The sequence below is a fragment of the Amia ocellicauda genome, chromosome 10, assembly GCF_036373705.1.
Source record: "Amia ocellicauda isolate fAmiCal2 chromosome 10, fAmiCal2.hap1, whole genome shotgun sequence".
Classification (NCBI taxonomy): Eukaryota; Metazoa; Chordata; class Actinopteri; order Amiiformes; family Amiidae; genus Amia; species Amia ocellicauda.
Genome location: NC_089859.1, coordinates 26721407 through 26746187, shown reverse-complemented (window position 1 = coordinate 26746187; position 24781 = coordinate 26721407). Strand labels below are relative to the sequence as shown.

The 24781-nt window shown below is 37.5% G+C and overlaps 1 protein-coding gene across 1 annotated transcript in view; it reads right to left on the bottom strand.

Moving 5' to 3' along the window:
- The window catches only part of gabbr2 (gamma-aminobutyric acid (GABA) B receptor, 2), a 237120-nt gene that overhangs the window by 76141 nt on the left and 136198 nt on the right, over nucleotides 1–24781 (bottom strand). The window contains exons 5-10 of the mRNA XM_066715759.1: nucleotides 22683–22748; nucleotides 20024–20212; nucleotides 19212–19454; nucleotides 8220–8280; nucleotides 1415–1495; nucleotides 611–761 (exon numbers count right to left, since the gene is read on the bottom strand). Coding sequence (XP_066571856.1) covers nucleotides 611–761; nucleotides 1415–1495; nucleotides 8220–8280; nucleotides 19212–19454; nucleotides 20024–20212; nucleotides 22683–22748 — 791 coding nt within the window. The remainder of the gene's footprint in view (nucleotides 1–610; nucleotides 762–1414; nucleotides 1496–8219; nucleotides 8281–19211; nucleotides 19455–20023; nucleotides 20213–22682; nucleotides 22749–24781) is intronic.

Here is a 24781-nt window from a genome sequence, read left to right as displayed (position 1 = left end):
AGTTTATCCCAGACTTCCTTAAATAGGTCACCCTAATACATTTTAATTTAGCTGACCAACATTTCTCTAGTTATAATCATATCATGGTAATGCAGCAGTCCTTGAAAGGGTTTTGGAGATTTAGGAGATTTTGAATTGCCTATCTTAGTCTAAATCACCAGATGGGGCCGAATCACAGCAGATTCACGTCTAGTTTTGAAGCCTGTTTTCAGACTAGTTTGTCAAGATAATGCAATTTAAATTAGCAGCAGATATTTGCATTCCTCAGTGGGATAGCTGCCTTCATATCACTCAGCTCACTTTTTAATACATTCAAAACATTTGCTGTTACACAGATATCATGGTAAGAGGCAGAGTCCATGGTAGCGTTAACGAATTATGCCTAAATGGGAATAAAAGAAGATGGCACCCAACTGTCAAATACCTGACCTATAAACAAGTTTCTCTGATTCTTGCAGAGGCTTCCCAGATAATTCCCAATTATCTAATAATCACATGAAAACAAACACATTCTGTGCACAGGCTCATACACAATCTTCTTTGCAGACACACACATGTGAAGGTGTGCAGTTGTGTGCTTGGGCCCAAGTGCTTGAGAGAAGCGCCTTACTTTTGGTTGCGGTTCTTGATGTTGAAGAAGAGAAAGGCGCTGGCCATAAACATGCCCAGGATGGTGATGGCAGAGAGGATGCTGTACAGGGGGAGATTTATGTGCCGCCGTTGGAGTCGCACAAATGTTTGGTCTTTGGGAGGCTCCACACCTGGGAAAGAAAAAAAAAACTGAATGAAAAAATTGTTTGTGTGGTTTGTTCTTTGTTTTTCTATTTCTATCTAAATATCTGTCTGTTTATATAACATACATAAGGCTTTACATAAAAGTATCAAGTTAAAAAGGAATTGATTAGAAAAAGGACTGTGGGAATTATTAAACTTGTTTGAAAGTCAGGCTGAATAACAAAATCAGAGACTTTGTGGCCAAAGAACAAAACTGTGTTTTGTTTGTCTGCCTGGTTTGCTTTCTCTCTCCCCATCACTGCTGTCACTGATAATAAAGGCTAAGCTTTACAGAATTCTCTTAATGACAGTTTGAATTAACATAGTTTCATGTTAAAACTGCTCAAGATTGTAGCTGTAGAAACCTTGAATAGCCTGGAAATGTACCCAGAATGTTAAACATAACTCAAATAGAACCGGGTTCAAAAACAAGCAAATAGAAGAGTCTTAAATAATTCATATTTAAAAAAAAAAAAAGGTGTGTAGAGTGATTTAACAGTGACTGGTATGTTGTGCAAAGTCCCAGAATGCCTTCTGTTTGAATTGTAAACTCTGACATTGTTAGGTCTTTGACACTTGTCTTCTTTCTCCCTCTTTCAGTCTATCTAAAAAGTGCAGTCTTGGTTTTGAGGTGTCCTACCTTGGAACCTGATGGTGTTGTTGATGAGTTCCAACGAATCAGCTATTGCATTGTATTCTCCAACCTTTACTTCTTGGCCTTCTGTAGAAACATAAAAAAAGAGAACCGCCCTTATGAGGGTAATAGGAGCAAGAGTAATATATTTTGTACTAATCTATATATGAGCTCTGCAGAGAGGCATTAGCTTGGCATATTATACAAGTACTATTAAAACATAAGGGGTCCTGGACAGCTCTATAAAAGACTCTAGTAATGCTGGATAAATCCTATTGTCTTAAGGCCGCCAGTTCCAGTCCAGATTATGATATCTGCCTTCTAGAGGGGGGCCCCCATTGGCTGCAAATATCTGACTTTGAAACCATGAATGGCCCGTTGCTTGGAAGACAATCTGTTAGGAAGTGAAAGTCGTAAATGGAAACTGCAATGTACAAAAACAAAAGTGTGTTGGTATTCAGATGCTCATTTCTCTGAGGATGCCAGTGTGATCTGTTCATGTTCCTCAGGCTGGTAAAAGGGCTGCCATGGCATGCTGGGCTGAGGAACATTTGGCTTTCTCAACTGGGAATTTTAAGAAGAAACTGAATGGCTGATCCTATGAACAGGCTAATATGTCGGCAAGTGTCTGGATTGTTCTGTAGTAAACCGTTCAAAATGAACAACATACGTTTAACTAGTTTTCAAAATAAAATCACATTGTTATGGAAACGACAATGATGTAAGAATTCAAAGGAGCAACAGCAGTAATAGGAGGAACCATTAACTCATTTGGACAATTTTCAATACCATTTTACTTTTCAATCTTCATGCAATAGAAATCTCTGAAAGGTTCTATTAGTAGACACATCATTTATCCACTTGCTCAGCCTAGTGCACAATCAAACTGTGGAGCAATATATATATATATATATATATATATATATATATATATATATATATGTTTAAATGCAACAGTCTTGATATATGAGTGGAATACACTTACAATGATGGTAGCCATGCTGGGGATATATACGAGTTTTATCTTTATATGAAAATGTAAATTCTTTCAATGTAATACATTTTGTCAACCTGGCACTGAAACAAGAAATAGTCCCTGTTGTATAGTGCACTATTATTTATACAACAAATAAGCACAAATATGAAACCGGGGTAGATAAACGTGTAGGCTTTTATTACATCTCTTCAGAACTGACGCTCCCAGTTTACCAAAAACAGGATGTGACCTGGAGGCGTGACGGGTCACCTAGAGGGACAAACTACAGTAGCAATACACAACAGTCCCCTTTAGATACCTCATTCATGTTTCTCCATATTTGCAAACATACCTTTCTAATTGTTTAAAGTATATGGTAAACTGTGTATTCCCATTAAAATCCTAGATCAAAACAGTAAAGTGCTATGCAATCCACTTCCATCTGGGGGAACCAGAGACAAACACAGTTTCCTTCAGGACCAGATGACTTATTTTCCTCCAGTCAACTACTCTAGTATTCACCTCAGTTTGCTGCATTGTCAGAATGAGCAAAACGAGCAATCATTTGTTTGCAGTGTGTGTCAAAAGCAGTTCACATTTACATATTAAAAAACGACTATATATCTTCGATTACATGATTATGAAATCCATGTGAACATAACTTGACCTCTGCTTTAAAACAGCAGTTAAAATATCACATCTATGTGTTAGTTTGTGTTACTCTTATGGCTTGAGGCATTTGAATGAAAATAATGCAGTGCTGTGTCCAATTATGTCACCAATTTTACTGCAACCTTGAACTACATATAATTATCAAATGGAAGCAGTTGAGCTGAAGTGCCAGTTTGAGGACGAGCACAGCTGGCGCTGACACTGCACAGTATTCCAGGCACCTGGTCAGCAGCACACTGTTCTTCCTGTACAGCTAGAGAAGTGCACCCTTCCACCTGCACTCGGCTCATCTCCCCAGCTATCAGGCCGCCGCAGGACCAGCTGGCGAGAGGCCCAAAGCAGAACCACACCTGTGGCCTCCAGGTTATGAGCTTGTCCTGCACTCCAGATGGAGTTCCTGGATCCCCCAGGCTGGCAACACTTTAGGGGTTTGCAAATGAAAATGGAATAAGCGTAATTAAGATAATACTGGCAAAATTACAACATATTGTGTGGGTATGGGTTTGTGCACTACAGCATACCTAATACATACACACACACAGATAGAGTCACAGTAGTTAGCACTGCTAGCTAACAGTTCCTGGGATCCGGTGTACGATTTTAGCCTTGGGTGTCTGCCTGTGGGGAGTTGTATTTCTCCCCATGTTCCAAAGGCATGTTGTTACTCTAAATTGCCCTATAGCTGTGTGTGTGTGTGGGGGGGTGGTTACTCACCAACCCATCTGCCAGCGGGGTGAATTATGGCTAAATACCCCCTATGGCAGTGGCTCCGACCCCGGGTCCTGGTAGATTTCCAACTGAGATCTCCATTCCTTAATTGAACTATTAATTTGCCTAATCTAAGTTTATTCATTATTAATATTAAAGTATATAAAGCACCCGCATTCTCCATTTTTTATGGGGTGTTTTAAAAGTCAAATTAGGCACAAAAAAAATCAATTAAGGTTTCAAATAATTAATTTGATAAAAAAAACAGCAGGAAAGTGGGTACCCAGGACCAAGGATGGGAACCACTGCCATATAGGTAGGCAGTTATTAAAAATAAATTGTATCAACAGATTTAGAAAGTTTTAGAAAATATTACAATGCAGTTAATAATGTGCATCTCTGGTGAGTTAAAATTGGCTGCCATGTTAAACCATTGCTACAGGATGTTTAAAGTTCAAAGGTTTCAATTTCATTAAAAAAATACATAATTTATCCTTTATTCTCAATTCAAGGATGATAAAAGAATAAGGAACTAAGTTATCATGACACTCTTATACTTTCCAATATTGTGTCAACCAATATTACATTGAAGCCATTTAAAAAATAAATCAAGATTTTGCTACCTACAAATCACCTTATAACACAACTAACGCCTCTAATCTGATGTCTCCAGCTCAGTTTTTCTCAGTTTCTTATATGACTGTACACCCCGGTAAAGACAATCTGTCAGAGAACTGTTCAAAAACAAAAAAATAGGTTTATATAAGAAACCTTCAAAATTCTATTGCACATTCATGAGAAACAAGCAAAAGTTCCCTTCAAATGAGCTGTGCGCCAAGGCTGCAGAGACAGAACAAAGAGAGAACTATTACTTTATAAAACTGATCTAGGTGACGGCACTCTGCTCATTCAAAGCTATCTCTGGTTGCCACAACGTTTTCTCAAAAGCTAAAATGGACACAGTTCGCTAAGAGAGAGACAATCCACAATATATAATACAGCAGTTGATCTCAAAATCAATCAATAACAAATTTTAAATTGTGTTGTAATCGGGTCACAGTCCAATAATCCCTGATGATGTAGTTGTGTTATACTTCAATACCAGGTGTAATATAAATCAATCAGGTGTTGGTAAAGAATTTTAAACTGGTTCGGCTTCCATTTACCCTTTTGAAAATACTTCTCAAAACAAATTTAGATATTAGATTTATAGAAGTACAGACCAAGACATAGGCTAGTTAAACAAAATGTTTCTACAAGTTCAAAGCCATGACGTGTTCTTTGTAAATGTTGTAAACCCAAATTCTGAAATTGTTAATCTAATTAATTATTTGATATGCTTTGTTTGAACTGTTCTACAATCATATGGTAGACCATCATGTCTGATGAGATTCAATGTAAAAACAAATGAATAACAAAATTGCTTGAACGTCTCATTTGAGTCTGACTATTGAGTCTGCAGTTGGTTTCAAAAACTGAGATTTCAATACTAAGCAAGTGTTGAAAGTTACATGAAAATGTAGCCTAAATGTGTTGAGAGCAATCCACACTTTTATAAGATGTATCATCATCAGTAACAACACTATGACACTTACTAACAGGATTCAGGAAATTGACTCCATATTCTAAAGGGAAACCATTTCTATCTCTATCTGTGATAATCCCAGCGATAACCACATCAACACTACTGAGGTGTATCAGTACAATAGAAACAACTATGCTATCCCAAGATTAAAAATATACGTACCTAGATACTTATTGCCATCTCAGAATAAAGGTATTTATATCTCAGAACACAGGGACATAATCTGGTGTATGAGAAATCTTACATAGTTTTGTGACAACACAAACTTGGTTTGATTGAGTTTCACTGTGCAAATGGATGAACCTGACTGGGTATCCAAACACGATCCACCATAAAACGTCCAAAGATGAACCTGACTGGGTATCCAAACACAATCCACCATAAAACGTCCAAACAGACGTTTTCTTCAGTGAAGTGAAACATTTTAATAAATGTATTGCTGAGGATCCTGAATACAATGGCATTTGATCCTACAAAGTGTCTTTAAAGATCAGTTCAATGCAACCATGTAATGGTTTCTTGGCTCGGGCACTAAACATGAGTATTTTTGAATAATCTTGCAAAAAGTGTCCTGGGGGAAGGATTAAAGCACTGCACTTGAAGAAACTGATACAGCAACTACCACCAAAGCACTCAAAGCAAAGCAACCGAGAAAACAACAGCATTGTACAGCAAGGCATATAAATATTAAATTAGACTGATTTAGCACAGTGCATTTATTTTAACTGCCAATGTCTTTAGATGCATTTTAATGATGATTTGAATAAATTATTGGAGATGATGCAGAGCTTTTACATCAGGGATCCACTACCACTATCCACTTTTTCTAGCACCATAAGAAAGAAACATTTTTTTGTATGTGTGTTTACACAGTCTGCTCAGTTATAATGTATACTTAATTTCAGGTGTCACATGGTTAACGTTATTCCAATTTATGATTCAGTTATATTGCATGCAGCTACATAATCTCTGTTGTGTGCCATTACATATCCTACAAAACAACAGCCACAATGGCAGAAAAGCACAATGCACTGCAAAATGGCCTCCACAGGATTAAGTGTTTTATAGAAAAAATTAACATGGTAACGCTTTACGATGCCTCATGCAGTTCCCTAACCCTATCCCTAACCCTGATCTCACCTGGTTATGCATTTGATAAACAGCAGAACTCAGATGAAGTGCATCAGGTATTCATGGGTTATTCCTGTGGGATTCACACATTCATTTATTAGGAATTGGTGCCCATTATTGTTAAGTGTGACCATTAATTACATTTCCACTTAGAAACAACAGTTATTAAACACAAGATAATTATTATTTAATTTTGTGCATCTAATGAAAGGAAACATTGTTCAATGTTTATAGCTAATACATTTGTCTCCTCATATTAATACATGTTTCAATGATGGAAATACAATAAAACATGCACAGCGTGTCCTGTATTCTTATGGACATGTCAGTATATCTCAGTAAAACTGAATAAGACCCTTTTATGCATTAATGAGAATTTCGCATCAATTGCTGTATGGAATTCATGTCACCTACAACACGCCTGTTTCCATGACACCTTGAAACTGAAGCGATCCACCTCTGATGGTCTTTCCCAGGTAAGCTAATTAAGAAAACAAGCTTTATAATAGTGTATTAATCTGACCATGACATAGCATTTGACTGACCCACGGTTCCTTCGGCACGAGACATGCATTTTCAGCTCCTCTGAAAAAGATGAATGGCTGTCTTTGGAAAAAGGATCAGCGCCTCTTTAAATATTTATTCTGGGCCTCCCCTTCTTCTTTGGTAGTGATGTGTCAAAAGGGATGTCAGTAATTTCTTGCCAAGTCATATGGGAGTGTGAGGTATGTGGGAGACAGAGAGAGAGGGGATGGAGAGAGAGATAGAGAGAGAATGGGTGGAGAGAGACAGAGAGAGGCTTGCCGATTTACCTTGGTCGGTAACTCAGTCCAGTCATTTTTTTTATTATTTTTTTTAGAGTTGCTGCAAAGTGCAAAAGCAAAAATTCTACTGAACAGGTACATCAAGTGCCTGGAAATCAACAATGCACTCCAGAGATTCACAGCACAACCAAAAAGTCTCCCTGCACATCATTTCACTGTCAATCTGGTTGCTGCTGTTTTTCCGACTTCATCAGCTGTATCTCTATAATTTGTTTATGCATGTATCTCCTGCCTCTATTTATCACACACATATCATGTTGAAATGCACTTAAGAGCATAAAAAATAAAAAGCCAAATAAATAAACCATCTGTTTACACTGAAAGGCAGAAACAGTAGGATACCACCTGTGTAAGGCATAAAGGCTTACTTATTGCAATGTTCAATTATCAGTAGTCCGTTCATATATATATATATATTTAATATTCTGCTTTTCTTATGTGTTATCTAATGCATCTGAAGTGGAGTTTCTTGGAAGCTTAAAATATTTAGTGAACTCAAGTTAAATTTACTTTTGAAATCTTAACCAATGCTCTACGTGCAGCACAAGGCACACTTGAAACACTAAAAGATATGTGGTGGTGGAGAAGGACTTTGTATTCAGTTGTCTCATTAAACTGTATCAGAAAAACCACAGCTGATTAAAAATGTAGAATCAGTCAAACGATCTCTTCCCTTGGCACAGCCAAAGTCATTGATGTACACACTCGCTGTATATTGAAAAAGAACAAGCAATGCACATCCCCTGTTTGTAAACCAAAAGATACACTTGGCACAGAGCTCTATTATCCACTGGCCAATTAAAAGTCTTAAGCTCACTGAAAAAGAAAAAATGGACAAAGGTATCTTGTGGGGGAACAGAGTTAACAGGAGTGAATGTCGAACCACAGATTAACAAAGAGATATCACACACTTACCTTGAAACTGAGTAAACTTTATAGTGCCCATGCGTTCTCCATTTCGGAACATGACCTGACCCTGAAAGGGAAAGGAAAACAAAGTGTAAACACAACGAGTTTTGAAGACGGCATGGGGGATTACCATTGGTTTAATGAAAAACTAGGTTCTCAGTCACATTTTGGGGTATTGAGTCGAAATCATTAGCATGATACAAGAAAACAGTTTAGGGGAAACCAAAAACTGAGAGAGCAGTTTAACTAGGAGGTGTCTCCTAAATCGCAGTGGGTTATTACACTCTGCCAGATGTTCTATGGGAATGGGAGTGTAATAACATGGAATAGATTCATTATATTAAACTAGTTCCAATAGGAAGTTAATATCAAGAATCAGGCATGGAATCTGTAAAAAATTATGACCAAGAACCTTAGAACAAAGTATGATGCCTTATAAAGGTCTGCATTTAAGAAAAGATAAACAAAAACCTCAGATGCCTGAAACGGTCGAGTGAGACACTTTTCTATAACCGTATCTATGACAGGAACAATTTGAACTTTGAAGCTGTAATATCACGATGATTAAATTAAATGAGGCCACATTTTGACCAAAATCATATTAGTTTCAATGAAAACCCTTTCTGTATTTTGTGGTTGCAGCCGTTTCAAGTACAATGAAAGTATTGGACTGAAACAACCATTATGGGTCACTTCATAGAGGATAATGATCAAAGATTGTATTTAATCAAGAATGATAATGGGTTTAGTGGGAATATCACTGACTCCTACAACACCATTCAGACTGAAGTTAATATACAAAAAGTACACTGCCATAGCTACATTTCATTTATCTGTGGCTAACAGCAAACTAATTTGTAAAGGTAGAGGTCAGTTTATCATAGTCAACAACATTTCTTTCAAAGTACATGGATTTACTAAATAAGAAGTAAAAACTAAAAATACTAATGCTAGCTAATTAATGTATAGATTAACCAACTACAGATAAACTACTGAAGTTCTGTACTTAAACAAACATTAAGGAAATATATGATCATATCCTAAGCTTTTACCTAAGCACATTAAAATTGCATCAATGACTGATACAACCCAAGTAAATACAATATTCACCATCATATTGTAACAGTTTTCTCCTTCACTGTCAAGCAGGGGTTCAGAAACAAGAGACGGACAACGTTAAACAATTCAATGATCTTTATTTGTCATGTGCGCTTACAACCCACCATTAGAAAGGTAGGAACTGGCAGTAAGAACTGGGGAAAGACAGGAAAGGTGGTGAGGGCTGTTTCCAGCACAAATGAGGGGACTTGGGGGGGGGGGGGGGGAGAGAGCACTAGACAGAGGGACACACAGTGGGAGGACATGGGGGAACATAATGCAGTACACTAATAAACATCTCCAAACCTCAAACCTCAAAATCCTATACTGTCCACTTTAATGTCCAGTGGACTGCTTCCCAGCAGCCCCTGCAAGCGGCGCACATACTAATGAGCCTGAGGAGCTCCAGCCCCCTGGTGGCCGTTACAATATTTGTGCCTTTTTCACATTTCTGAAACTATTACTGAACCAAGCACCAAGAGATGTGTTTAAAAAATGATTTCTTCATCTGTGATTGACAATGACCATCACCACAAAACCAAGCTCAACCAAAGCAACTTAAAGCAGAAAGAATAATAGATAAGAAGATAGCATCATTGATTCACATTGAAAGAACAAGAATAGATGACAATACAGTGTTTACATTTTGGCAAAATGCCTGGTGTGTGCGTGACATTGATTGCTAACAAGAGAAGGTATTTTGCTGAAACAAATTATGCAGTAAAATGTCAGCAAAAAGGTTAATAAATGGACATGGCTAACACATTTTCATACTAATCACATTTATCCTGGCTCCTTCATTCTTTTTATTATTTCAGTAGGATTTCTAAATGATACCATTGTTGTGACCACCAACGTATATAGACGAAGATCAAAGAAAGAAGCAGTAATCTATCTCTTCTTTCAATTACTACTTCAAACCTCAGCCGCCAAAGGTACTGTAAAGACTGGCAAATTAATTCTCTGTGCCATATAACCCAGTCAGCCCACTAATTTGTAATTTAACTGAAGTTTGGGATTATTAAATGCTATAAAACAAGGTAGAGAAAGAGAGCAAGAATAATAAAACAGATTTGAAAATGGGAACAGCCAATTTAATTTCAAAAGACCGAAAGCTTTGAAGTGTTTAACAGACTTGGCTGCATCACTGCGTGTTTTGTTCATATCTTTAGCAAAATATATTATAACTGAATGAGTGTTATCAGAGTGCCAGAGTTAAAGGTGAGCTTCAATGTGATGTACATATGACAGATAGGTACCTCTGGTATAATTATAGCTAGTAGGAAAATACTATATATTCCCAGACATTTACCAGATTTTAAAAGAATTTCCCCCAAAGCATGCCACTGTATGTTTAAAGTTATTCCATACAATGCAGATTTTACAATGTTAGAAAAGCAGTTTTTGAACATTTGTAAATGTGTGTTAACTATTTTAAATTATATACCTTTCAGTTGTTGTATTTTGTTGTACATTTTACAAAGTACTGGTAATCAATATAGTGAATGAATGAATGAATGAATAGACAGACAAATAAATACATAAACTAATAAAAGGGGGTCAATTTCTTGTTCTAAAATATTTCATATTCTAATAAAAAAATAAAAAAATATAAGGCACAAAAAATAAACTACACTCTACATCCAAAAAACATGCATTCTAATGCTATCACAGAGCCAGTGAAGCGTGAAGGTGGTCAGCTGGAATCCCCTTGATAAATATCACTCAAAATGTGACAGTTATGGCTGCACATACTAAAAACCCTGGCATCCTGTTGCTTTTGTTCCCCACCATTACCACCTCCCAACTGCAGGTGTCTGCTCAAATGTGATATCAGCCCAGTGAAACTGCTAATACATGCATGATTAACACACCCTCTTTAATGGTTCCCACTTCTGCTGTATGTCTAGAGAACAAACGCTTTCCGTCTTTATTATACATATGCCCAGGGCCTTCTCATTTTCACCTGTGTAATCCTTCAAAACTGGAAGCTCAAGTTAAACTGTGTGTCATGTTTTAATAGACAAAATGTTGCTGAAAATCATTATATTCATCAAAGGCTGTTCAGCTAAGCAGATAAAACCACCTTGCTCGTAACAGCCTTTAAAAAATAAAATCATTTTGAGCCATTTATTTCTAGTACTGCAGTTATTCCTAGAATAATTAAACTGCCCACAGTAGCTAATTAAATTGTCATGAATTTGAACTCATTTTTGAACAATTTCTATTTGTCATTTAAACAGAAATCTATTTGTTTAATATACAGCATCATTTACCAGTAGTCCTGGAGGTCAGAGAGAAAATGCAGTGTGAAACAATTTATGTGGCTGGGAATATATATGAGATATGAAACAAACAACTCCATAACTAATAAAGATAATCAAATCTATGAGATTCCCTAAACGCTATACAGAATAGCAGAGCCAAGACAAGAGCGGTTATCCAACAGTTCTAATATAAAACAGTCAAGTATACAATTCTGATATGCTGGTACACCATACAATTATTGTTCAAAGGAAACAAATCACTATTTCCCCTGCATACATGCCTATGGCTACACACACTTCCATTTGAACTCTTAAAGTAGTAATACAATAAATAACCCTTGCGATTACACACAGAAGTCTTAATTAACTATACAATGACCAATCTTACAAGTGGACCAATGTGTATTATAAATATAATTTTGTCAGAGCATATAATCCAAACAATAAATCATCTGATATCAAAATATGAGTGCAGCCTTGTTGAGACGCTCATTGAGACATTTAGTGAAGCCCTTTGTTTAAGCTAAATTCCTATTATGTCTCTTGTTATGTGACTAAGTTGCATATTTTTGTCAAGTACATTCCTCAATCTTCCAGAATGTTTGCGCGTTCATTTTTTTACTAGTCGTCTCCAAAAAAAAGGCAGATTCTGTTTTAATCTGTGAACAGCAGCTAATGCCGAGCAGCAGACACCCAGAGAAGAGGCGTCTGCTTGCATTTCATTCCTGTAGGGAATTTTATCCATCAAATGTCGGTGTTAATGGAAATGGGACTTGGATCACAACAGAGACTTTCTCCCATAGTCATCGCCTCGCACAGCCTGTGATAGTCATCTTCAATCAGCAAACAAAAAGTCACAGAATACTCCTCCTCGGCCTTCCCCACACTGTGAGCCAATCAGTCATGCTGTCAGGAGGTCTGTGGCTGTGCAACACTGTGGCTCTCTCTGCGGGAAAGGATGTGGAGGATAGGAGACTTTGTATTTATTTATTTGACATTTTTTTGGTCCTTACAGTTCTGCCTGTGAACACATACCTTTACACCAATCAAGCCCTAGGTGTCAGGGGAAAGTGGAGGCTCAGGGAGCTGAGCAGACAGTACTAAACTCTAATCTACTCATATGACTTAAGCTTGAAATTTGGTCATTGTGTCAACAGGACATAGCAGCAATGGTCATTGGCAGGCAAGCAATTTTTACCCTTTCTCTAAATCGCTGGGTGATCAGAGCTGCAGGTTTTAAAATCACCAATCAAATGGTGGCCCTTTATTGCATCTCAAGATGACACATTGCCATTAGGGCTGTCTGACACATGGTAGAGGACCAGCAACACTGAGTCGTATGGGAAAGGCAGGGAGGGGTGGTAGTGTGAGCAGATTTCTCCCACATTAGAAAGGCATCTAGGCGTTATATTTATAATTATTCCTGACCTTGATGGCTCCTTGTAAACAGAAATGAATGAACTGGTACTGGCTCTGGGGTAGTTTAGCCAATCTGGGGATACTCAGAGAGTCACACATTATTGACTCCTGTATCAGACTGAGGATCTGTTAGATTGGGTGGCATCTGTGCGAACTGTGTCTTACCTATAGCTAGCTTTTTATTTTTTGGCTTCACTGAGTGAAAAAGAATTGGCCATCAACACAGCAGGTCTAACAGGATGTGTGCCTGGCATTGGTCTTTCAAGGTAAGTACAGAAGAGTAAAAGCCGGGCAGATTGAACACCACTTAAAAAAAGAGACAAAGAAAGAAAATGCTTGGATACAGTGGTTTCTAAGCCTGTTTGGGGGACCAACTGTCCTGCTGGTTTTTGTTTCAGCTGAGCTCTCAATTTCTTTAACAAAACCTTAAATTAACTATTCACGTGCATAAATTGACACAAATTGGGATAATTCAGGTAATTTAATATTTAATGTGAAACCTCAAACTGTTTAAAATCATTAATAAGTAATATATTTTCCACAGAAACACAAAGGTTTTCTCTAAAACATTGTGCACAAATTTGCTTACATCCCTGTTAGTGAGTATTTCTCCTTTGCCAACATAATCCATCTACCTGACAGGTGTGGCATTTCAAGAAGCTGATTAAACTGCATGATCATTACACAGGTGCACTTTGTGCTTGTACAATAAAAAGCCACTGTAAAATGTGCAGTTTTGTCACACAACACAATGCTAAAGATGTCTGAAGTTCTGAGGGAGCGTGTGATTGACATGTTAACTGCAGAACTGTCCACCACAACTGAAGAATTCTTTGCACAAACTGTCAAAAAATGTTTCAAGGAAGCTCATCTGAGTGCTCATTGTCCTCACCAGGGTCTGGACCTGACTGCATGTTGCATGATGCGTTTACATTTATGTTTAGTGTATATGAATAATTATTAACAATATTAAATTATTAGTTCAATTAAGTAATTGAGAGCTTGAGTGAGACAAAAAGTAGCAGGACAAAAAAGGTTTCTCCATTATTATTACCATGGTGCTTGAATTATATCCACACATAATGTTTTCATTATGATATATTTGTTTAGTTTTAATATTTTGGATAATTGATAGTGTGTAAATGAAGCTAGGTTCTTACACCAAGAGCCAGAGGAACAACACATTTAACATGTTTGTCATACCACCTGTAAAAGCCAGCAGCTCTCCAACACTGGTCTGCTGTATTGAGATGTAAGTTGACATAAATGGATTTAACAAGAAAACTCATGAGGTCTCCTGCATGATTTGTAGGATGAAAATATAGGATGACATTCTCATGGTCCCACACTAAAATATTTACTTGTGTACTCGACAGGCAGTATTTTATTTTATTTACTTTTAGTTTTACTTTCGTGGCTGTGAGGACTGGTTGTGTAACTAAACTGTTTTGACAGACTGTGTGCTGACAGGAACGGCGGCTGGAACTTTCCTTTCAGAGGCAGGCAGGCTGAGCTGGGCACTCGATGTCCCAAACACAGGGGCCGACCCCTTTGGGATGGAAGACAATAATATTTTATGTTTTCCTCACTCACACAAGTCAGACCAAAACAGTGAAGACTGTGTTTATAGTTTCATCCCAGTCTCCTGAAATTGGTGCCACCAGTGTAACATTATCATTTCAAGTATTAATAAGATTATTTTAGTATCTGGTGTTTCTGCATCACAACCAATAGAAAACAATGCACTTTTGTTACGTGTACACACGTCTAGTGATGTATACAGGGCATCCGGAAAGTATTCACAGTGCTTCACTTTTTCCACATTTTGTTATGTTACAGCCTTATTCCAAAATGGATTAAATTAATTGTTTTCCTCAAAATTCTACAAACAAACCCCATAATGACAACGTGAAAGAAGTTTGTTTGAAATCTTTGCAAATGTATTAAAAATAAAAAATAAAAGCACATGTACATAAGTATTCAAAGCCTTTGCCATCAAAATTGAGCTCAGGAGCATCCTGTTTCCACTGATCATCCTTGAGATGTTTCTACAACTTGATTGGAGTCCACCTGTGGTAAATTCAGTTGATTGGACATGATTTGGAAAGGCACACACCTGTCTATATAAGGTCCCACAGTTAACAGTGCATGTCAGAGCACAAACCAAGCCATGAAGTCCAAGGACTTGTCTGTAGACCTATGAGACAGGATTGTATCGAGGCACAGATCTGGGGAAGGGTACAGAAAAATGTCTGCAGCATTGAAGGTCCCAATGAGCACAGTGGCCTCCATTATCCGTATATGGAAGAAGTTTGGAACCACCAGGACTCTTCCTAGAACTGGCCGCCCGGCCAAACTGAGTGATCCGGGGAGAAGGGCCTTAGTCAGGGAGGTGACCAAGAACCCGATGGTCACTCTGACAGAGCTCCAGTGTGTCTCTGTGGAGAGAGGAGAACCTTCCAGAAGAACAACCATCTCTGCAGCACTCCACCAATCAGGCCTGTATGTTAGAGTGGCCAGACGGAAGCCACTCCTCAGTAAAAGGCACGTGACAGTCCGCCTGGAGTTTGCCAAAAGGCACCTGAAGGACTCTCAGACCATGAGAAACAAAATTTGAACTCTTTGGCCTGAATGGCAAGCATCATGTCTGGAGGAAACCAGGCACCGCTCATCACCTGGCCAATACCATCCCTACAGTGAAGCATGGTGGTGGTGGCAGCATCATGCTGTGGGGATGTTTTTCAGCGGCAGGAACTGGGAGACTAGTCAGGATTGAGTGAGATGAATGCAGCAATGTACAGAGACATCCTTGATGGAAACCTGCTCCAGAGCGCTCTGGACCTCAGACTGGGGCGAAGGTTCATCTTCCAACAGGACAACGCCACTAAGCACACAGCCAAGATAACAAAGGAGTGGCTACAGGACAACTCTGTGGATGTCCTTGAGTGGCCCAGCCAGAGCCCAGACTTGAACCCGATTGAACATCTCTGGAGAGATCTGAAAATGGCTGTGCACCGACGCTCCCCATCCAACCTGATGGAGCTTGAGAGGTCCTGCAAAGAAGAATGGAAGAAACTGCCCAAAAATAGGTGTGCCAAGCTTGTAGCATCATACTCAAAAAGACTTGAGGCTGTAATTGGTGCCAAAGGTGCTTCAACAAAGTATTGAGCAAAGGCTGTGAATACTTATGTACATGTGCTTTTATTGTAAAGATTTCAAACAAACTTCTTTCACACTGTCATTATGGGGTTTTGTTTGTAGAATTTTGAGGAAAATAATTAATTTAATCCATTTTGGAATAAGGCTGTAACATAACAACACGTGGAAAAGGTGAAGCACTGTGAATACTTTCTGGATGCACTGTAAAACATGCATAACTTAATAAACTACACAAATGCTGAAGACATGTTTTATATAATTTTCTATATCACTTTTATGAACATCCTTATTGTGCTAAAGGGTTTTCCATGATTAATGTTAATGCTTTCAAAACATTTGATTTTCTCTAGGACTTCTAACAGAATGTATAAAAGACTAATTGTAATAGTGATTGTTGATACAGTATCTAATATATTGTTTATGGACTGGAACGAGTTCATACTTTCAACTCTTACAGTTTTTGAGTATAGTATTTTTGTATGTAAGGATAATGATTTTAAGATTTGCTTTGAATTATTATAATATAATGCAGAAAAAATACTTTGCACAAGTCTAATGAGGTTATTTATTTATGGAAGTGTACAACAATAAAGCAAAGTAAAGTGTTTTCTGTTCTAATGAATGAATTAGTGCAGCTTGTTGAGATCCTGTTGTTTCAATGAGAATAATGAAACCTTTTTTGGTTTTCAGTTTGACCTGGAAGTCACACAGCTCCCCATAACCATGGATCTAAAGTGATCCCTCTATCCACACATTTTCCTCCCATTCATCTCGCCCTTGGCAGCTTTCACATTCTCAGCAAGGCACAAAAAGCACAGGGGAGATATTGTAGTGAAGGGTCACAATACGAGTTGAAGAGAGGAGCACACAGGACAAACAGCCTCCTTGACGACATTCAGAATGATGCCATGGTGTTGATTTGTGAGCCAGGTCAAAAGGGAGGATGTTGTCCCGATGTTGCCTTTAAATAAAACCATTTCACATTCACTGTGAATGGTTACTCAAACTCAGAGTACTTGTAAATAGAATTGTTGAGTATGAAACTAACATGATTATACCAGTTTTACAACACTATAACTTTATTAATTTAAAGGCTGATGATATTTACTAAAGGGACTCATTATATTTTACCTATACTGTATGACATGCAGAGATCCTGGTAAGGTGTGTCATTATATTATGGCATAGATAAGACCAAATTGACCATGAGACAGACACATGCAACCTCATCTTGCAGTGTCTTGCCGAGTGATGATATTTAAATTATTTTTAAAAGTATATTGTTTTCCATTGTTGCGCGGTAATGAACAGCACTCCCTCTCCACTCACACATAAAATAAAGCATGGATCACAACAGTATGGACTTTGTCACACTACCCATATCTGCCCACTTCCTGATGGAGACAAATTCCCAAACTCAAAGTAAGTCAGGCTTTTTGACAATTTTTTGTTGTGAAGCACTTCCAAAACTCAATTCACTTTTCATTTCACCAAGAATGCCAACGCTACCCTCTAGAGAGGGCAGCGCTCAAAAGACCAGTGACTAAACCTGCTGGTCCACCGTGGCTTAAAAATACTTTTTAAATGTCTTCACTTCATTTGAGCAGTTTGCTGCCAATGTAACCATCTCACCTGTGTTGGAGTGAGAAGAAAAGAGCAATAGTTGGCACTATCTGATTCCCACTGCCATGCCAAGTCTGCAGAAGGATAGCAGTCAGGCTTCACTTGGTGTCTGCTTCCTAAAGGACACTTTGTGGTGAGCAGACTAAGCACATCTGACATGAGCTCATCACCTCTGTGTCTCTAGTAGCCTGATTCCACCATAACTCAAACCTGCAGCTATGTGACAGCCTGCCTCTCTCTCTTCATGTCACACATTGTGCATTCCTTAGGTTAACTGCTGAGAACACCCACAGAGTGTTTAGTTTTAACTTTGTGTCAGATATAAGCTGATATTTAATCCTTTAGTTTCCCTCCTAACAAATACTGTTTTCGAACTTTAGTTTTGTGCTCAGGAAATCCCTAGTGACAAATCCTAAAGAAAGGTTAGTAATATCTGCTTTAGAAGACATTCAGGAATGCTATTGAGGTACCCCTCTGGTCTCTGGTGACTCTGGTATTTAAACATGTTCTTGCTAGTGAACTATATACATTTGTGATGACATCCTTATTTAAAATGCATCAGGGAAAGGTAATTCAGCTTTTTAGATAAGTACAAACAGCATTAATATAAAGAAACAAGGATACTGTGAAATAACTTTGCATAATTGACTGCGATTATTTGTAAAATTACCAAATTATATTTATACAGACAAGTTGGCAAAGGTATTTAATATGAACTTGGCAGGTTCATATTAACTCTTTAGCAATAATAATTTATTTCTAAGATTCCAACAGAGACAGTGCAAGCATTTGAACTTCTAAGCATTCAGTTACACAAAGCTACAGACTGTAAAGCTGTTTGCTTTTGGATGCCAGGTGAGCTAACATTTGTATTGTTGTACACTTGAAATACATTCCTGCCTTAAACTTTTTTCAACAAACATTTTATCATTAAAAAATATGTTAAGTTGATTTAATTTCCTTAGTATTCTTCTGAGCTGCTATCATGACTATAAACTAAAGGATATTTTCACAACTATCCTGTTCCAAACTGAAGAATCAACAAGTGCTTTGTGCAATAGTGTACAAAAATAAGCAGTATCAAATTCAGTACTTCAAAGCAAAAAGCTCTTCAGGGGTTTTCTATTGGTTCATTGAAAGTGCACAATACTGCACACTCTACAGCCTCATGTGACTTATAATCAGCACCATGCAGGAAACAACACCAGAAATATAAGACTGGTTCTTAGATTACCAAAAACATCTCTTCATGTGGAATAAGCAAAATGTCTGCCATATCAAATTCTAAACTAGAAAATGTTTCAGATATGGAATCCTTGTGCCCAATAACAATCTGTTTTGTTATTGTGTATCTGAAAAAATAAAACATAAAATAAATAAACGTTCATCTCAGCTGAAATCATTGCAAATCAAGGGAAAATCAACAACTTACTGTTACGCCAAAAAAGTTGGTTTCGTTCATGACATCCAGCACCATTTTGCCAACCTCCTTATCATCCACCGTAAAGTTCCGGTAGTTGTTGTGTCTTTCTTTCTCTCTCAGTATTTCCATGACCTTTGTCAATGTCTTCGCAATCACCCAAATCCCATCATATGCAAAGCCGTGAAATTTACTGGACTCCACCCCTTTTTGTATTCGTATTACGTTGTACTCCCTCTCGTACTCCTGTGGCGTCTAAAAAGACATACAGAGAGGTTATCCTAAGAGACATCTTTCGTAACAACTGTACCTAGTTTGAGGGCCGAGATACACTTGAATAATTTCAAATGTTGCTAATGACCATGCTAGTGGACAGTAATTACACAACAGGAAGCACTTAAAAATAAATACATTTCTATTGCTGTTCTAGAGGTTTTTGGTGAATTACTAAAACTCTAAACTAGTTGTAATTAATTTGCTTGTGGGAGTAGGTCACTGTATATCTAATTTAGAAAGCACTGGTTATGAGCACTCAAGGCTACCAAATATTTTACTTCCCCCAGATCTAAGTTTAAATAAATGTAGCAAAATGAAGGTAAGTATACATAAACCTTGTGGCATAATAAGGTCACAGTGACCTCTTACCAATTTCAATTGAAACAAAAATAGGTTATTCAGGAACAAATTAATAGCTGTCTTTGAAGCCTTACAAGATTCACTGTGCTTTTCAGGGCTGTATTCATCCCCTTTTTGTGAGTGAATTGATTAGCCTGTGTTTCCTGTTTTGTACAGTCCATGCTAACACAGTCACTGTGAAGACCTACCCTCCCGGATACTCCTGCGATCTGCTTGGTGCTGAGAGGCTCAAAGTCCACACTGATATAACCCTCCATGGCAGTGAGGAGCTTCTTGGTTGTGCAGTTTGTGGAGTTGGCCTGTTCCCACCAATTCCCCTGATACCAGCCTGGAATGATCCATTGGTACTTACTGCCAAACATGTTCAGGTTGTATGCCTGCAAACACAAACAATGAGAGTGAGCCCAAAGGAGACAAACCAATTTGGACTGGTGTTGTAAAAATATACCAAAGTGACAAAAAAGTGCTTTTACCATTATTATTATTATTATTATTATTATTATTATTATTATTATTATTATTATTATTATTATTCTATGATTATATTTCAGATACCACACAGCCCAGCACTGAGGATTCCCCTATATGTCTGTATCTTGGTGTCATTATGATTATAAACTGTGATATTACTCAAGCCCACATTCCTGGAGGTTAACTGTGTTTTTTGTGTGTGTTTATTTACAATTATATACATATTTGTTTTACAAACGCAGTAAACAGTTTAAGTATTACCCACTTTATTATAGTAAAGACAGTTTCTCTTGTACAAAAAAATATGAATGATAATGTAGAACCAACCTGCATGTCACAAAATGATTTTGTGGGTGCATCAATACAGGAGGAGGATTCTTTTAAACTGTATTTTTTTTTAAAGAAAATGGTCCAAATCCATATCTATTTTTACACCAGAACACTGCCTTGACAGTATATACTATTTAAAAACTACAATAATAATCATTACAAAAATCTGCTTTCCCAGGGAACTGTACAGTTGGTTATGAATTAATTAGGGTCTCTTGGAATCTGGTCACTGCACAATTCATCGCCCACACATGCTGTATGAAGTTCTATCATGACACACATTGTAGAAAGCAGAGCTTGAACATAGAGGGCAGTAATTAAATTTGTGATGTTGGCAGACTATTTTTACACACAGCCTACTGAAGTTGGGAGCACGGAACTTTTGCAGTGTTTCAAAATGTCTGTTTCCATGCTTACAGTCGACAATTTCAAGCTATCAAATAATAGAGCAATCTTTTCGGTTTGTATTTCAACTACCTCAACACAAAACCTGTGATTTTGTACAACAAACATGGGGATTTTCTTTGCCAATCCATTTGAATGCTTTTGTGGAAAATGGATGGCAAAAGGAAGGCATCATAAGAGCTAAATGCACGTCAACACTGTCTGGGGTGCACACACTCCCATGATTTCTAGGAGCAAAAGTGTCAGCTTTGATGTAAATGCCCCTTATGTCTGGACTCGGTTTATATTGAAAGACCTGCCAGTGCGCGGTTAATGTGTCTTTCTAGGAGAATACATACCTTCTAAACAGCAGAACCCAAGAGCTGCATCTCGGTTTGCTTATGATGTGACTGTAACACATTCAATTGTACTTCTGCCATCCCCCCCTCCTCTCCACTGAGCACACAGCACAGACACATCGAGTTTCCTAAGCTTACTCCAGTACTTGTCAATAACAACACATTGGCTTTTCCTTCAATCTTTTTATCTTGTATGGTTCACTCTAACTCACCTATAGTGAAAAAGGGGCTGCTTGAGACACGCAAGGGCTGTTATGTTTTTTTGTGGGTGTTTCTTTCTCCATAATACAAATGTTTTACAGTTCTACACTCAAAAAGTCACCTGATAATGGACAATCTATACTCAGGCCAAATATTTCTCATAGCTCAGTATGGACTGCTATATATATATATATATATATATATATATATATATATATATATATATATATATATATATATATATATTTGTATTTTGTCTAATGATATACTGTATAATGATAATCTTTGAATGCACTTTTTTGAAGTTTGGTACCATGGTAAACTTTTTTGGAATTCTAACTGTTTGCCAATTGGCAATCAATTTTAACTGAATTTCTATAATCGACAACATAACTAAAAGCACGTGTCACTTATTTTTTTAACTGACTAACAGAGCTGGATTAACAACATTCACTGAAAAAAGCTCTGATAAAGATTAAAATACAGATTATAGTTGCTCTACTCATAGTTATAGTAAATATAAATGAATTTGTAAATGATACAGTGTTCAATATGTAGGGGTCACTAAATTGCAGAATTAAATCGATAGTGGACAAAATAATTTGAATACAGTTTTCCTTTTACAAAAAACAAAAACAAGACAATACTTCCTTTTACCCTATCAGGTTTAATACAGATCTGATTCAGAACATAAAAAGAGTTTTGTTGCCTTGCCAGCCACTGTGGATTTTGGCAGCCTGGCTTGGGAAGTGGATGTTGACGGAGTGGTGTGGATGTGTGCCCTCCTGTTTGAGATGTTTGCCAGTATAAATCAATGACTGTCTGGGACCTCATTGGTTAGTATATTCACATAAATACATAAATAAAATCAACTCCATACAACAGTGGCTCTCCTAGGGAACTACGGTATGGCTTTTGGAAGCATCACTTAATTTTAATATATACATTCAATTCAACCTCTCTGTCCTGGTTTTATTTTTTAGTAATTATCAGCAAGCACACGCACATATGTGGATTCTCATCTTGACTGCTGACACTGTTTTGAACCTTCACTTTGACAAGTGCTTCAGAGATTATGCAAATTTCAGGTATTCATACTCACACAGCAAAATACTTTGGATGCCAGGTTCTCACCAAACTGTCCAAGAATTATTCGCACGTCATTATCCTGCAGAAAAAACGGGAGAGATGGAAAACACAACTGAAATTAAAAGAACTATCAAAACTAAGAGAACACACCCAGATATTAATTTTCTTTTTACTTTGAATTCCCCCAAAAAGAGTGCTGAGATGCCCTTCAAAAACATCACTGACCAGAAGGGAACAAAACAGACCACAGACTTCACAACTCATTTCAGTGATATGTTCTTCACTAATTCTATGATCCACATTTAACTAAACCCCATATGAGCAATCATTTCTAATCTAGTTACCTTGCCTGGTGCCTTTATCACCTGCCATCAGTTCAATTCTTACAAACAAAAAAGACAGGTATAGGTGTAACATGAAGTTATACCTGGCTATACCCCCAGGGGCCCTTTAATTCACTATAGTATGGAGACAGGAATAAAACCAAAATGAGAGGTCACTATATTCTTTGGAGCATATTCTGACTTCTACCAGAGGGGAATAAATACATGAAATAAATCAGGAATTGCTTGGATTTGCAGTCAATGCATGTGGCTAAATTAGAGTAGAAAGACACAATGAGGGCAGTCCTGTTTGCCAGCCCAGGTTGAGTGGTGCGTGAAAACAGTGCAATAGCAAGACAAGGAATCACCTCTTGAGGAAGGTGCCCAATCAAAGGCTTTAATTTAATCTCCTTTTGAACAGTTTATGTATGTAATAAAAAAAGAACAATCCACAAAAGGTTGTTGGTGTCTGGTAGGCTTTTCAGATATTGTGTAATACATCATCATTTTGGGTAATACTTCACTCTTCAGAAGTCCATGTATGTTTAAAAGTAAGAAGCAAGTGGTGTTGGATCATTTTTTATTTTCTCTCAGGTCTGCATGTGCTCAAGCCAAGGCACAGACACAATGGAAACAAGTTTGGGTCAGTCAGACAAACCACTGGTGAATCATTTTCAAAACCGTTACATAAATGTTTCCAGTGTACTGCGTTTTGCATTTTTGCAACACACAAGATAGCTCTCTGCACAAATACAGGTTATTGACTTTGCCCACATGCACCTGTGGACAGATTGTACATCAGAAAAGACAAGTAAGATGCATGCAATTAAATTGTCGTATTTTCAGAACTCAATGCAGATTAAATATTGAACACTCACAAGCCAAGACAATCCAAAGCTGTTGAACCTTTCACACAAACGCCCGCCACTTCCCAACAATAACAACTGAGAAGTACAGCAGGAATTCAGGCATCAAGAAATAATTTAATGCACCTTCTGCACTTTATTTTGCTTGTCTTTGTCAGATTTGTCAGATGAGTACACCAGCTCCTCTGCCTATTACAAATCCTCATCTATATACAGCTCATTGCAAGATATGTTTATTTTATGTTTCTTATGAATATACTTTATTGCACGTCGGGGTCAGATTTGGTCAGTTTTTAGCAACTTTAAGAACTTCACACAGCAGCCTCCTGTCTTTCCTGAATATCTATCCTTCAGAGGCACGTTTAACTTAGACTCAGGCCTAGTGTGTGGTCTTTGCATTCCCACCCAGAAACATCAAAAGATTGAACTATACAACACTGAAATGGCATTTTTTGGTGCCAAAAGCAAGCTGGATGAGTTGAGCCCTTTGTCTGTATGTTTTGTTTCTTTTCAAAGCTTCTTGTTTGAGTTTTTCATTCCCACCAGGGCAGTTGCTGTTTCCTTGTTACATTTCTCTTCATGTGCAAACACATCTCTAATTCCCTGTGAGTCCAACTGACCCTTTAACATCCCAAGCACTAGGGAAGGTAGTTTCATGATGTGTTTTAAAAGAAGGACTGCTTCGATAAGAATTATTAAAATACTTAAAGACTTAAGTAATTGTATATTGTACAACAGATTTTATTAGATGGCTAATGAAAATAATATATATTCTTGAATCAACACATAACTGTAGATTCTTTGATCTTACTTTTACCAACTTGAGATTGAAGCACAGCTTTGTCTATTTATGCCTGCTTATACATTACCTTTCCTATACATAAATACATACATACACACAGCAACTACAAACATCCAACTGA